At 40.2% G+C, this 12236-nt stretch overlaps 1 protein-coding gene across 2 annotated transcripts in view; it reads left to right on the top strand.

Moving 5' to 3' along the window:
* The first annotated feature begins 1631 nt into the window (after positions 1-1631).
* NADK2 (NAD kinase 2, mitochondrial) overlaps positions 1632-12236 on the top strand; it is a 46268-nt gene continuing 35663 nt past the window's right edge. The window contains exon 1 of one of the 2 annotated variants that reach the window (XM_022599254.3): positions 1632-2262. In XM_022599254.3, coding sequence (XP_022454962.2) covers positions 1675-2262 — 588 coding nt within the window. In that variant the 5' untranslated portion in view covers positions 1632-1674. The remainder of the gene's footprint in view (positions 2263-12236) is intronic. The other variant, XM_022599260.3, reaches the window with a different exon arrangement.

Here is a 12236-nt window from a genome sequence, read left to right as displayed (position 1 = left end):
AACAGAATTCATAGACTTTGATCGAGAACAGGTTTTCTAAATTCATTTTTTCTGTCAAATGGATCAACTGACATTCTCCTAGTCACCAAGCTTCAAAGCTCAGTGTCATCTGTGACTTCTCTATTTTCTTCCTTCCTAGTATCTAAGGAATTATAAAGTGTTGAACTAGTAAGACTAGAAAGGACCTTGAGGATGTTCAAAGTTACAAATGAGTAACTCACATCTCACAGAAGTTAAGAGGTGTGCTTTAGGGTGCACTACGAGTCACTGTTAGCAGCTCCTGTGAGGCAAAGTTCCTGGCCAGAAGGGGTCAGTGACCTACTAAAAGCAAACATCTATCAGACTGCACTGTGTATTTCCCAGTCTAATATACTACCTGGCACATAGTAGGGACTCAGTAAATATTCAGTGAACCCAAGAGTGAATGCTGGCGTTGGTGGCTAGCTGAAAAGTAAGTCACAGATTTGGAATCAATTTGGGCTTGGCAGAACCTTGGAATCACTCTAGTTCAACTCCCTCACTTTATAGATGAGGAATCTGAGGCCCAGAAAGATGAAGCAACCTGCCCAAAGTCCAAAAGCTAGTTATTGATAGTGCTAGGACTACAAAGAAGCAAAGAGAGTGCCAAAGCAAAAGGATCGAAAGAGCAGGAGGGATAAACATTAGGATGTGCACTGCCATTTGATTCTCCTCTTGTAACAGGAGTATTTTCTTCCATTTCCATTACTTTTACTCTAGCTTCGATCCAAGAGTAACTATTCCAACAGCGCCCAAGTCTCCCTTCCTCCTCCTGCCTCCCAATTTGTTCCACATTCGAAAACCAGATCAAGTCATCAAACATTGCTCTCAGGACTCATTTCATTCCAGTTAAAAGCCTTCAAAAGGCTAACTACTGCCTACAGGATAAGGTCCAAATTATTAACATTCTCAACCCTTCACTCTTTTCCTATCTACTTTTTCAACCATAGCTTCCCATCTAGAAATTTTCCACTTGGCCAGACTCGTCTATCCATCATCCTCTAACTTTCTCAAAGGCTAACACCTCCCCTCCACCCCAATAGTTTCTTGGAGGTTAGCAGATGTACCACCTGCGCAATCCCACAGGGTACCATGCTTAAATGAGCCCGGTGCTCGGCTTACTGCTGTCTATCCCTCTTGCAATTCTTAGCAATTTCTGAACAAAGGACTGCGTTTTCATTTTGCACTAGGCCCCGCAAATTGTGCAGCTGGTCCTGAGTCCGTCTCCTCAAACCCTGGCCCAGAGCTGGACATACCAGCCATCCAATACGAGGTGGCTGAATGAACGAACGAAGGGTCTAGTCTTATGTGCAATAATAAAAGAGTCTAGTCTTATGTGCAATAACGAAAAAAGGGACTGACCCCAAGCAAGAAGCTGCGGCCTCACGCACGTTCCCGCCAAGCCCTTAAAACCGCACTCGCAGGGCCGGCGCAGCCTCAGACCAGTTCCAGCTGGGTTTAGCTCCAACACCAAATAGAATTCCAGCCCTTCCCCCGGCCGCAGCCAATCCCTGAAGCTCCTCAGCCTCCGAAACCGCTGCGGGTTCTGACTGGCTGGAAGAGGTGGCCTGGGGGAGGGTGGAGACCGCGGGGGGAAAGGGGTGGAGCTGGAGGTCGGTCCCCGGGCGGGGGGAAGCGGCTACTGCGCAAGCGTCGATGGAAAAGGCTCCACAAACAAACAGAACCCACCACCTGGAGGCCTCCAGCTTTTCCCCGCCCACCTTTCCCTCTCGAGGGCTCTCCCGGCTCCCAATCGCCCGGCTTTCCCCGCCCCCGTCAACGTCTGGGCACGTCCCCTTTGCGGCGCCGGCCACGCACGGCTGCGCACTTAACCTCTGCCCGCCCGGCTGGAACGTAGAGGCCGGGGCGGCGCGAGCGGCGCGCAGTGCTGGCGGCTGGAAGCGGAGGCGGGAGCCCGGGCCTGCAGCTGCTGCCGGGCCGACGATGACTTGTTACCGAGGCTTCCTGCTGGGCAGCTGTCGTCGCGTGGCGGGCGGCCGGGCAGCGGCGCTGAGGGGGCCAGGGGCGGGAGGCCCCGCCGCGCGGCCGCGGCTCGGCGGTGACGGCGGCGGCCGGCGGCACCTGGGGCAGGGGCAGTCGCGCGAGCTGGCGGGCTGTGGCAGCCGCCCCGACGGCGGCTTCCGCCCGTCCCGGGTGGTGGTGGTGGCCAAAACCACCCGGTACGAGTTCGAGCAGCAGCGGTACCGTTACGCGGAGCTCTCTGAGGAGGACCTGAAGCAGTTGGTGGGTCCCGGCGGCCCCCGCTCTTGTGCCTCGGCCCGGCGCTGGTTCGCTCACTGGCTCGGCCGTGACTTTGGGGGTGCGGTTCTGGGAATCGCTCCGCAGGCCGCCCCGGGGGAAAGGGAGCCCCTGGGCGCCGCTATGGGCAGCGGAAAAGAAGCTATGGTACCGCAGACACACCCCCTTTTAGTGGGCAGGACTGCCAGGCCTGGGCACTCCGGGGAGCCGGTCTGGTTGAGCCTTTTCCGCGCTGGAACGTGATTCTCAGACAAGGTTCCAGGAGTTTGTATCAAAAGCTCACGTGTCTCCAGTGCTGGGCAGAGCAGCGGGGAAGATTTGAATGTATGTTGTTAAGTAGCAAGGTCCAGACAAAAGGCAGGTAAACAGGGTAATTATGAAATACAGCGTCTAGGTCTATATAATATAGTAGTGCCTCCACAACAGACTATATTTGGTATAGATATTTACTAATATCTTTGCAAAGTATATGAATACACCTAAGGGGGGAAAAACCCCTGAATATTATCTGCCTTCACTCTTATTCTTGGAACTTCTGATCCCATGTCCCCACCCACTTTAAGGAAACGAGAGTGATGATGCTACCATGAGCAGTATGTCCAGAAAAATCTCCATTGGAAATCTCTGATTGTTGACACTGCACCAAAAGGCTTTGGAATAAATTGCCTGTAACCATAATCCTGTAGAATTCTGTGCAAGGGTAGACAGCCTGTTCTGAGCTTCTGGTTCGTAATCATCAGCAATCTTTTGGTAATATTTTGTGGAGGTATCAGAATGAAGTTGTAAATCATCCTTGTTTAAGTACTGACTGTTTTCAGCGTTTAACTTCTTGACTGTTTAATGAGTTAATTGAGGAGGGCCCCTGTATTCATCGGGTGGCCATGCTAGGTGCAGATTTCTCTCCTTTTCCCTAGTGTTTGAAGGTAGCAATTTATAGAAAACATTTGCATCATTTAAAGAGTAAATCAGCAAACAGTTGGAGCAGGAGGTCGGAGTAGTTGAGTTTGTGTTAGGGAGTGAAGTTGAGGGTGAGGTAGGGAATAAAATTGAAGCAAGCGTTTCTGATTTGGGAAAGAGGTGTGCCGTATGGGTTGTACTCCTAATTTTGCAGACCTACTTTTTAGAAGTTGTCGGATGCCATATACCCATAAATATGTTCTTCATACAATTTTATGGAAGCCTCTCACGACAAGTAAAAATAGTATACTTGATTGGCATGTTCAGAGTGTGGAATTCGGGGTCAGGAGCTTGGAGCCAGGCCCAGGTTCTCTGTGGTTAACTTCCTTTTAACTTCCGTGGGCCTCCTTGGTGACAGCGATACTTTTTGTGTTGTGCTGTCGTTTTCAAAGTGCTTTCACCTAGTTCAGTGTGTGAAATACTAGGACTGGACTAGGTAGCCTCCAAGGCCCTTTCTGGTATTTTAAAACTGAAGAACTTTTACAAGGCCTCAAGAATATGAGTGGCATCTGAATTAGATTAATTCTTGGACCTCTGAACTAGATTGACACTAATCAAAACTTTTTAAATGTAAGGCAAATCAAGTCTTTAAAAATCGAACTACCTAGTACACACACTCTGAGTATCTGAAGAGAAATCTGTAATAGGTAAATATTTGCCTATTGCTAAGTATGCTGTTTGGAATAAGAAAACTTTTGAAGTAAAACTTCTGGACTGTAGAACACAGTTTTGAAATAGTTGTTGTTGCTATCATTTCAATTAAATTTTACTGGATTTGTTTCTTACTGATTTGAGTTTTATCATTTATGTTAAGGCCAGTATTCAGAATGGCATAGTATTAGGTGGAGCCCGGACCAGAGATCAGGAACAGACCAAATAATACTAGACTGTGTGAAGTTCTAAAATGGGATTCTGTAATAGGAATGACACGATGATTAATACTGTTTGCTGTTTTCCTAGGGTAAAAGATACTAAGGTATATGAATCATGTGAATTGGATATAAAAGAAAGTGGCCAAGTGCTTACTTGAGTCTTCTGGCACCCTGGCTGGCTATGTCTGTGGTGTCCTGGTAACCTGAAGTTTTGTACCAGAGGGTTCTCTTTTGCTGTGGTGGTGGTGATTGTTTTGTGGCAAAATGATCTCTATTAGGTCACTTGTTAAAATGCAAATGGAAGAAGAGGGATGGAGTGCTAGTATAATTTCATACCCTGAAGCCTTGTGGTTCTCTAACTTTGTAGAAACTTAAACAATTAGAGGAAATACTTCTTAGCTGATAAAGCATGTACAGACTGGATGAAAGTTTGACTTTCATTTGCTCTTTCATATTGGTTTTACATTGGTTTATTTTTAATTCTTGCATTTCCCTTCTGCCTAACCTGTCAGTGACTTTTCTTGTGAATAGAGGATTTCTACTCAGTGATTTTACATCTACTGGCTCAAGACTTGGCAAGGGCTAATTGAACGATTATTACAATTTACTTGCATCATAAGTGATGTAGCTGTTGGTGGATGTGGAGCTTATATTAACAGAGTTGATGACACTCACAAACTAGACCTTTAGGTGAATCAAAGCTGATTGGAAAGGGTTTTGACGTCATTAAACATGCCTTATTGGCCAAAGAGAATGTTTCATTTCAAAATATTTTAATATATACCAAGTAAAAAATGAGCAGTTTCCACCCTTCTCTGCCCTGACTCCAAGTCTTACAACCCCAGAAGCAACTCCCTTTAATGGTTTCCATTTTCAGTTTTTTTAAAAAAATTAATTTCCTGGGCTTCCCTGGTGGCGCAGTGGTTGGGAGTCCGCCTGCCGATGCAGGGGACATGGGTTCGTGCCCCGGTGCGGGAAGATCCCACATGCCGCGGAGCCTGCACGTCGGGAGGCTGTGCTCCGCAATGGGAGAGGCCACAACAGTAAGAGGCCCGCGTACCACAAAAAAAAAAAAAAAAAAAAAAAAAAATTAATTTCCTAATGGGATGGAATAATTTCATTTAGTGGTCCCTCTATTATTGGTTTACATTCTGCCTAGTTATTGCCTTCTTAGCAGATTTGGGAGTTGCTGTGCCTTGGATTTTGTTTCCATTACTCAGTTTCCTTAAAACACTGGTGTAGCTTAGGTTGTAGTTCTTGGGTAGATAATATTTTTGCCACATGTGCAATGAGTGTAGTGTATGCAATATGAGTATTTATCAAATTAAAGAACATGATCTGGAGTACTGCCAGAGAGCCTTCTAACGGAGCCTCACTCCTTTCAAATCTTCCAGACACAGGAACCAGAATGGTCTATCCAAAGTGAACATCTGGCCACTTTACTCCTCTGCTTAGAGCCCCTCAGAAGCTCCCTATAACCTATAGAGTCACCCAGGGAATTTGTTAGAATGCAGGTACCTGAACCTTATTCTCATCCCCCTCAATATAAAGATTCAGTTTGTGGAGAACTCCCAGACTCTGCCTCTTTGAACCATACCCTTAAGCTTGCTGATGCTTTGTCCAGGGCTTTGCATTTTTAACAAGCTCTCCACGTTTGCAAGTGGTCCCCAGATCAGACTTCGAGAAACATTATTGTAGGTGAACCTTTATTATCCTTAGTGTGCTAGAACAAGGCCTTTCATGAATTGACCCCTGTCCACCTCTTGAGCTTCATTTCTAATTAGTTCTTGTCTAGAACTTCATTTTCCATTGATTTCAAACTGCTTTAATTTCCATGAGATGTGCTTATTTAATTAACTTATTTATGGATCATTAGCACATTAAAATGGTTTAAAATGTAAACGATACAGAAGAGTATGCAATGAAAAGTCTTTTTCTTATTCCTGTCACCGGGCACTCAGTTTTTGTCCCTGGAAGTAACCAATGCTAATCAATTTCTTGTTTTTCTTTCCAGAAATAATATATACATACAAATCAACAGAGGGAAATATTCTTTTTCTTTATCCCATCCCTTTTTACTCAATGATAACATATTATTTAAGCTATCCTTCACCTTGTTCTTTTTTTAATAGTATGTATATAGTACTTATTGTGTGCAGGTGCTTTAGTTTATTAAAATACACTGTGTAATGAATAATATTTGTGTTAATGAATCAAACACTAAAATATTAAAACTGGACTTGCTGAGTCAGGAAGTATATAGATTTGAAATTTTAATAGGTATTGCCAAATTGCTTCCCTTAGAGGCTGTGCCAGCGTATATCTTCACCAGCAATATATGAAGGTGCTTGTTTTTTCATAAACAGTTTAGCATACTTTGGAGTCTTTGCCAACCTGGTAGGTGAAAAATGGTATTTCAGGGTGGTTTGATTTGCATCCATCACTGTCTACCTTTGTAGCCCCTTTTGCTTTGAATGCTCCTCCATCCTTTAGCCAATTCCTGTTCTTGCTGTGAGGTGAAGCTTACACATTACTCTCACGGGAAGCCATCCTTGGTAACCTTGCTGGGCCTCTCTCTGGCCACCAAGGTTATGTTAGGTATTCTTCACTGTATCTTCATAATATGTTTTTGAGCTTTCCATTTTAGTATATTATCTGTGGTTATTTTCTTCTCTGGAGTTGAGGGCAAGGACTGTATCTTACACATCATCCTCTCTGCCTTTCCATCCCCACTAGTTAAAGGTGGTGAAATGTTTCTGAATTAAAAAAAAAAAAATTTTTAGTTCTTTCACCCTGAGGCTGCCAATCCAGGGCCTTATTTCCAGCTGTCAGGCTTCCAAAAGATGTTAGTTGCTAAAAACTTAAGGTAGAGATTACTGATGTGAGTGCCCTGAAAGAGATTAAATATGTTTGATAAACATGAGCCTAAACAGAAGATGATTTTTATTTGACTATGAATTTTTTTGGGGGTGGTGCATAAAATGTTTTTAATTCTGTGGAACACAACTTGGAAAATAGAGGCTTAAGGTATACTCCCATAAATATTTGCAGTTAAATAGGAGACTCATAAAGATGTAAAAGGACTGAATATCACAGTAGATGGAATTAACCATTAACAGAATCATTGATCAATATGTTTTAGAGCCCTGATTTTCAGCCTGCACTATGTATCAGGCTTACCTGGGGGAGCCTGTAGCCAGCCATGAAATTGTAAATAACATGATTTATTTTTACGGTGATCACTTTTTCTATATTTTTAATTATATGGCTTAAGCTCTGAGTTAAGATATTATGCACATTAATATCTTCTCAGCTAGTAAAGTATAAGTTGACTTTATTTTAATATTGTTTTGTGTCTTTAAAAAGTTACATCAGTAATATATTCTTTAGAATGTGTCTATTTTTTAGAAATTTTCTTATTCACTATTGGTTTTGAAATTTATCTGTGTTGATATATGTTAATTCATTTTAACTGCTGTATAGTATTCCATTGTTTGGATAATTAGGTTGTTTCCAGTTTTTCCACTATTAAAAAAAATGCTGCAATTAAAAATACAAATAATTTTTCCATAAGCATTGAATAATTCCCTGATTCCCAGTGTTCTCATGGGCACTTGGTAGACTTTAACATTTTTGCCAATGTGATGAGGGTGAAATTGTATCTTTTAATTTTAAGATACTTAAATATTAAAGAATAAGGAAGAATTTATAGGTGAAGGAGAGAGAGAACAGTACTAGTAAGACAGTGGGAAAGGTCATCTTTTTGCCAGTAAAAAGAACTCAAACATTGGTGACTTTAATTCACAGTCAGAAAAATCTTACATCATGATGTACTCATATTTGAAATAGAAGGTAACATGAAGCAGTTTACCCTTGTTACATGTAGTATAGTTTATTTATAATGCTGGTTGTGATCAGTGGGTTGGTATGGTACCCATTCTAAGGGCAATTTGAAAATCATTGCTCAAGAGGAAGTAATATTGAGGCTAAACAGGTAAGTGGGCCTTATAAAGTTGTTAAATGCCATGGTTTTATCTCCTAGTGGTTTTCAGTCTTTTAGCAGCAGAACACAACTCTTGCTCAGCCCTACTCTCTTCCCCACAGGAGTGGAGGGATGGGTCAGTTTTCTGAGACGTCACCATTCTGGGACTAGTATGAAAGCAGGCTTCGGGTGGGAGTGGTTAGATGACGAGGGGAATAGGAAATACTTTTTAAGGAAGAAACTCATTTAGAAATTCCAGAGGCAAGCTGTTGCATGAGACCAGATAAGAGTTGATGTTGCCCAGAACTCAAGCAGTGGCAGCATGAACGTAAAGGACAGATTGGAGAAACAGTTTACAGGTATAATTTTTGGACTTCACCACTGGCCGGCTATGGAGATTGAGTGTGAAGGGAGAATTAAAGGTGAAACCTGGGGTTTACTTTGTTGACTAGGTAAATGGAAGTATTATTAACTGTTATATGGGATTCAGAAAAGCAAATTAGAACGGGGAATATATAATCAGATTTAGATGGTTTTGGGGAGAGGTACTTGATCTACATGTGGGTGAATATAAAGGTAGGCATTTGAAAATTTGAGCCTGTAGCTCAAGAAACAACTTGCCCTAAAGTTTAATTTCATAGGTACTGGTGTATACTTGGTAGATCAAGTCCCTAGAGTGGGGAGAAAATGAAAATGAAGTGAGAATGGATAAGAGTGCCAAGGAAGGTAACTTGAGCAATCCCAACATATAAGGGAGTAAGTAAACAGAATTCAGGGGAATGCAGAAGTAGGAATAAAACAATGGGGAAAGTAAAGGTGAGAGTCTGAGATAAAGAATAAATGGAATAGAAATGATCCAAGATAAATACCAAATATAGCTGAAGAAATATTTAGGGTTCCCTGCACCTGGCCTGATCATACTAGGTAAGTAGTTTACTTTAGCTGGCAATTAGGTACCACTAATCCTTTTAAGGCAATTTTGAATGGTGCTTCGTGTACCATTTAGTTAAGTGTATTCTTCTAAGAGTGCTTAAATTATGCCTAGTGAGTTTACATACCAAACTGTCATTGTCTCACGAGTTGGTGAGACAGTGTGTTAAATTTAAAAAGACATATTTCCTTCCCTTACTGGAGTACAAAATAGTAACACTCAGCTGACTAGTAAAACAAGTTTAAAAAATTTGTAATAGATTCAGTTTGGGTCAAGTAAAAATGTCTGTGATACTTTAATAAAAGTGTTTGGGCTGTTTAGAAAATAGCCTATCACCTCTGACTTTAAGGTGTGGTGAATTTCTGTCCCTTCAGAACCCTCTTTTTTTTCCTTTCATGCTGTGTTGTGTTTTAACCTCTGAGCCGCATGGGGAGAAGTAATGTTGGCTTTTGGAGATTTTATAAGAAAATTCTTTTGCTAATAGTGTGTCTGCCTGTAGAGCTTTTAGATTCACATTGCTTTTTCCAAGTATCCTAGTGAATAATCATAAAAGAAAGTTTTTTTTTTTTTTTTTAATGCCGATGGGAACTAACAAGCTTTTGGGGAAAAAAAGGAAGAAAATATTAAGAACTTTGTTACTAATACCTAAGGTGTAGCATTGCATAATTGAGAATGTATTCTAAATTTCAGTAATTTCTCTAATCTCTTAATTGTAAGACATTTTTCATGTGTTCTTGTTTTTGTCTGATTGAAGTATGTTTTTAAATCTTTGAAGTGTTGTTATTTTCTGAGGGGGTAGCTAGAAATTCTTACTAGCCTTTGAATATTAAAAAAAACTTTAAAAAATATGAGCCAGTTGAATAGTGATTTAAGACTTTCTAATTGATGCTTTTTATTAGTGATTTTTTAAAATGCCTCACCTCTTAGCTGCCTAGTTAGCTAGTACATGTTAATGCAGCTTACTAGCCCAACCAGCTAGATTGTTTATGAAAATAATTAAAGAACTTGTATTCTCTAAATAAATGTATCGAGCATGAGTTGTTAAATAATTAGTTCACAAGAAGAAATGTGAGTGGGAATAAGAATTTATGAAGTGACATTTCTGCTCCAATATTAAGTATTCTAATGCTAAATGAACTTTGTCTTTAGATTTGGAACTTCAGTGTTGCTAGCAAAACATATTAAAATCATGGAAAACTTAGTTTTCTATTAGTTCTCTATAATTTTTCCCCTGCAAATTCAGACCTCCTTCACCATGTCAAATTGAAGTTTCATAAAACTCAGCTGCTGAGTAATCTTAATTTTCTGGAGTTTTCTGAGAGCCAGGAAGTAACACCAAAGCTCCTGAACCACCAGATTAGAATTAATAGTACCGATATGTAGGATTTATGTCCTTTATTCCTGGGTATATGTTCTATATTGTGGAAGCCAAAAATGGGAACATAAGATAAAAATCTGGACAGTGAATTGAACTCTGAAGGCCAGTTACCCTTAAGTTTTATTTATAGCAGGTTAGAAGCAGTAAATTTGATGAAAATATTTTAATAGACTTTTCTACCTTTGAATGGGTTCTCACTGAGTTTTCAGTGCTGCATTTAATGCATTTGATTGAGCTCAGCTAATGTTTAACTGAACACAGTAGTAGGCACTCGCATATCTGAATGAATAAATTCAATTTTTTAGAGCTTAATTTCTAGCTATTCCGTGTTTACTCTTGAAATGGCTTCATGAGAGGTAATTATTGTAAAAAAATAATATAGCGTGGTAACTTATCTGCTAGAAAATCAGGGGCTTGATATTGAAGCAGGTTAGTTTGAGATGCCTGTTAGATATCCAGAGAAAGATGTCAGAGACGCAGTTGGGTACCTTCACCTGGAGCCCTAAAGATAGGCCAGGATTAGAGATTGCAATTAGGAGTCATCAGCATCAGCATACAAGATCTCTTTTAACGCCTTAAAACTAGAGATCCCCAGGGAGAGAGCAGAGAAGAAAATCACTGTGATCCATATTTACTGAAAGGTGGTTAGTGCAGTTTTAGTTAATCTGTGGTTGGGTAATGGAAGTAATAATCTGAATATTAATGCTATGTTCATCCATATTTAGAAATGATACTCTTAGAATAGTTTTTCAACCCTTATTTACAATGATTTGTTGATCAAAGTAAATGAACGATTATCTAATTATTACCTTGCTTGCTGCTTTCCTTTAGAGAAAATATTCTTAACATTGGCTTGCTCTGTCTAAATATAATGAGGTTTATATCTAGGCATTAAACTGTTGTACAGGCTGTCTCATTTAGTATATGCGAGTTAACATCTATGGATTAATTTTTTTTTCTGTGTGGAATTCAGTTTATTTTTATTTTCCCTTTTTAAAATTTGTATTGACGTATAGTTGATTTACAATGTGTTAATTTCAGGTGTACAGCTAAGTGATTCAGTTATATATATATATACACACACATATTTATATACATATATATATAAAACATTTTTAGATTCTTTTCCATTATAGGTTATTACAAGATATTTTGAGTATAGTTCCCTGTGCTGTACAGTAGGTCCTTGTTGGTTATCTGTTTTAGATATAGTATTGTGTATATTTTAATTCCAACCTCCTAATTTATCCCTCCTCACCCCTTTCCCCTTTGGTAACTATAAGTTTGTCTTCTGTGTCTGAGAGTTATTTCTATTTCATAAATAAGTTCACTTGTATCATTTTAATTTTAGATTCCACATATAAGTGACATCATATATTTGTCTTCCTCTGTCCGACTTAGTTCACTTAGGTCCATCCATGTTGCTGCAAATGGCATTATTTCATTCTTTTTTATGGCTGAGTAATCTTCCACTGTGTATATGTACCACATCTCCCTTATCCATTCATCTGTTGATGGACACTTAGGTTGCTTCCATGTCTTGGCTGCTGTAGATAGTGCTGCTATGAACATTGGAGTGCATTTATCTTTTCAAATTATAGTTTTCTCTGCATATATGTCCAGGAGTGGAATCGCTGGTTCATATGATAACTCTATTTTTATACCGTTCTCTATAGTGGCTGCCCCAATTTATGTTCCCACCAGCAGTGTAGGAGGATTCCCTTTTCTCCACACCGTCTCCAGCATTTATTATTTGTAGATGGACTAATTTTCAAATAGCCAAATATGTCCTCAGCTTCTCTTCTGAAAAGCATATGTTTCCCTGTAGATTATAGAGTG

The sequence above is a fragment of the Delphinapterus leucas genome, chromosome 3, assembly GCF_059928025.1.
Source record: "Delphinapterus leucas isolate spDelLeu-1000000601 "Yukka" chromosome 3, BTC_Dleu_Yukka2, whole genome shotgun sequence".
Lineage (NCBI taxonomy): Eukaryota > Metazoa > Chordata > Mammalia > Artiodactyla > Monodontidae > Delphinapterus > Delphinapterus leucas.
This window is presented reverse-complemented; position numbering and strand designations above follow the sequence as displayed.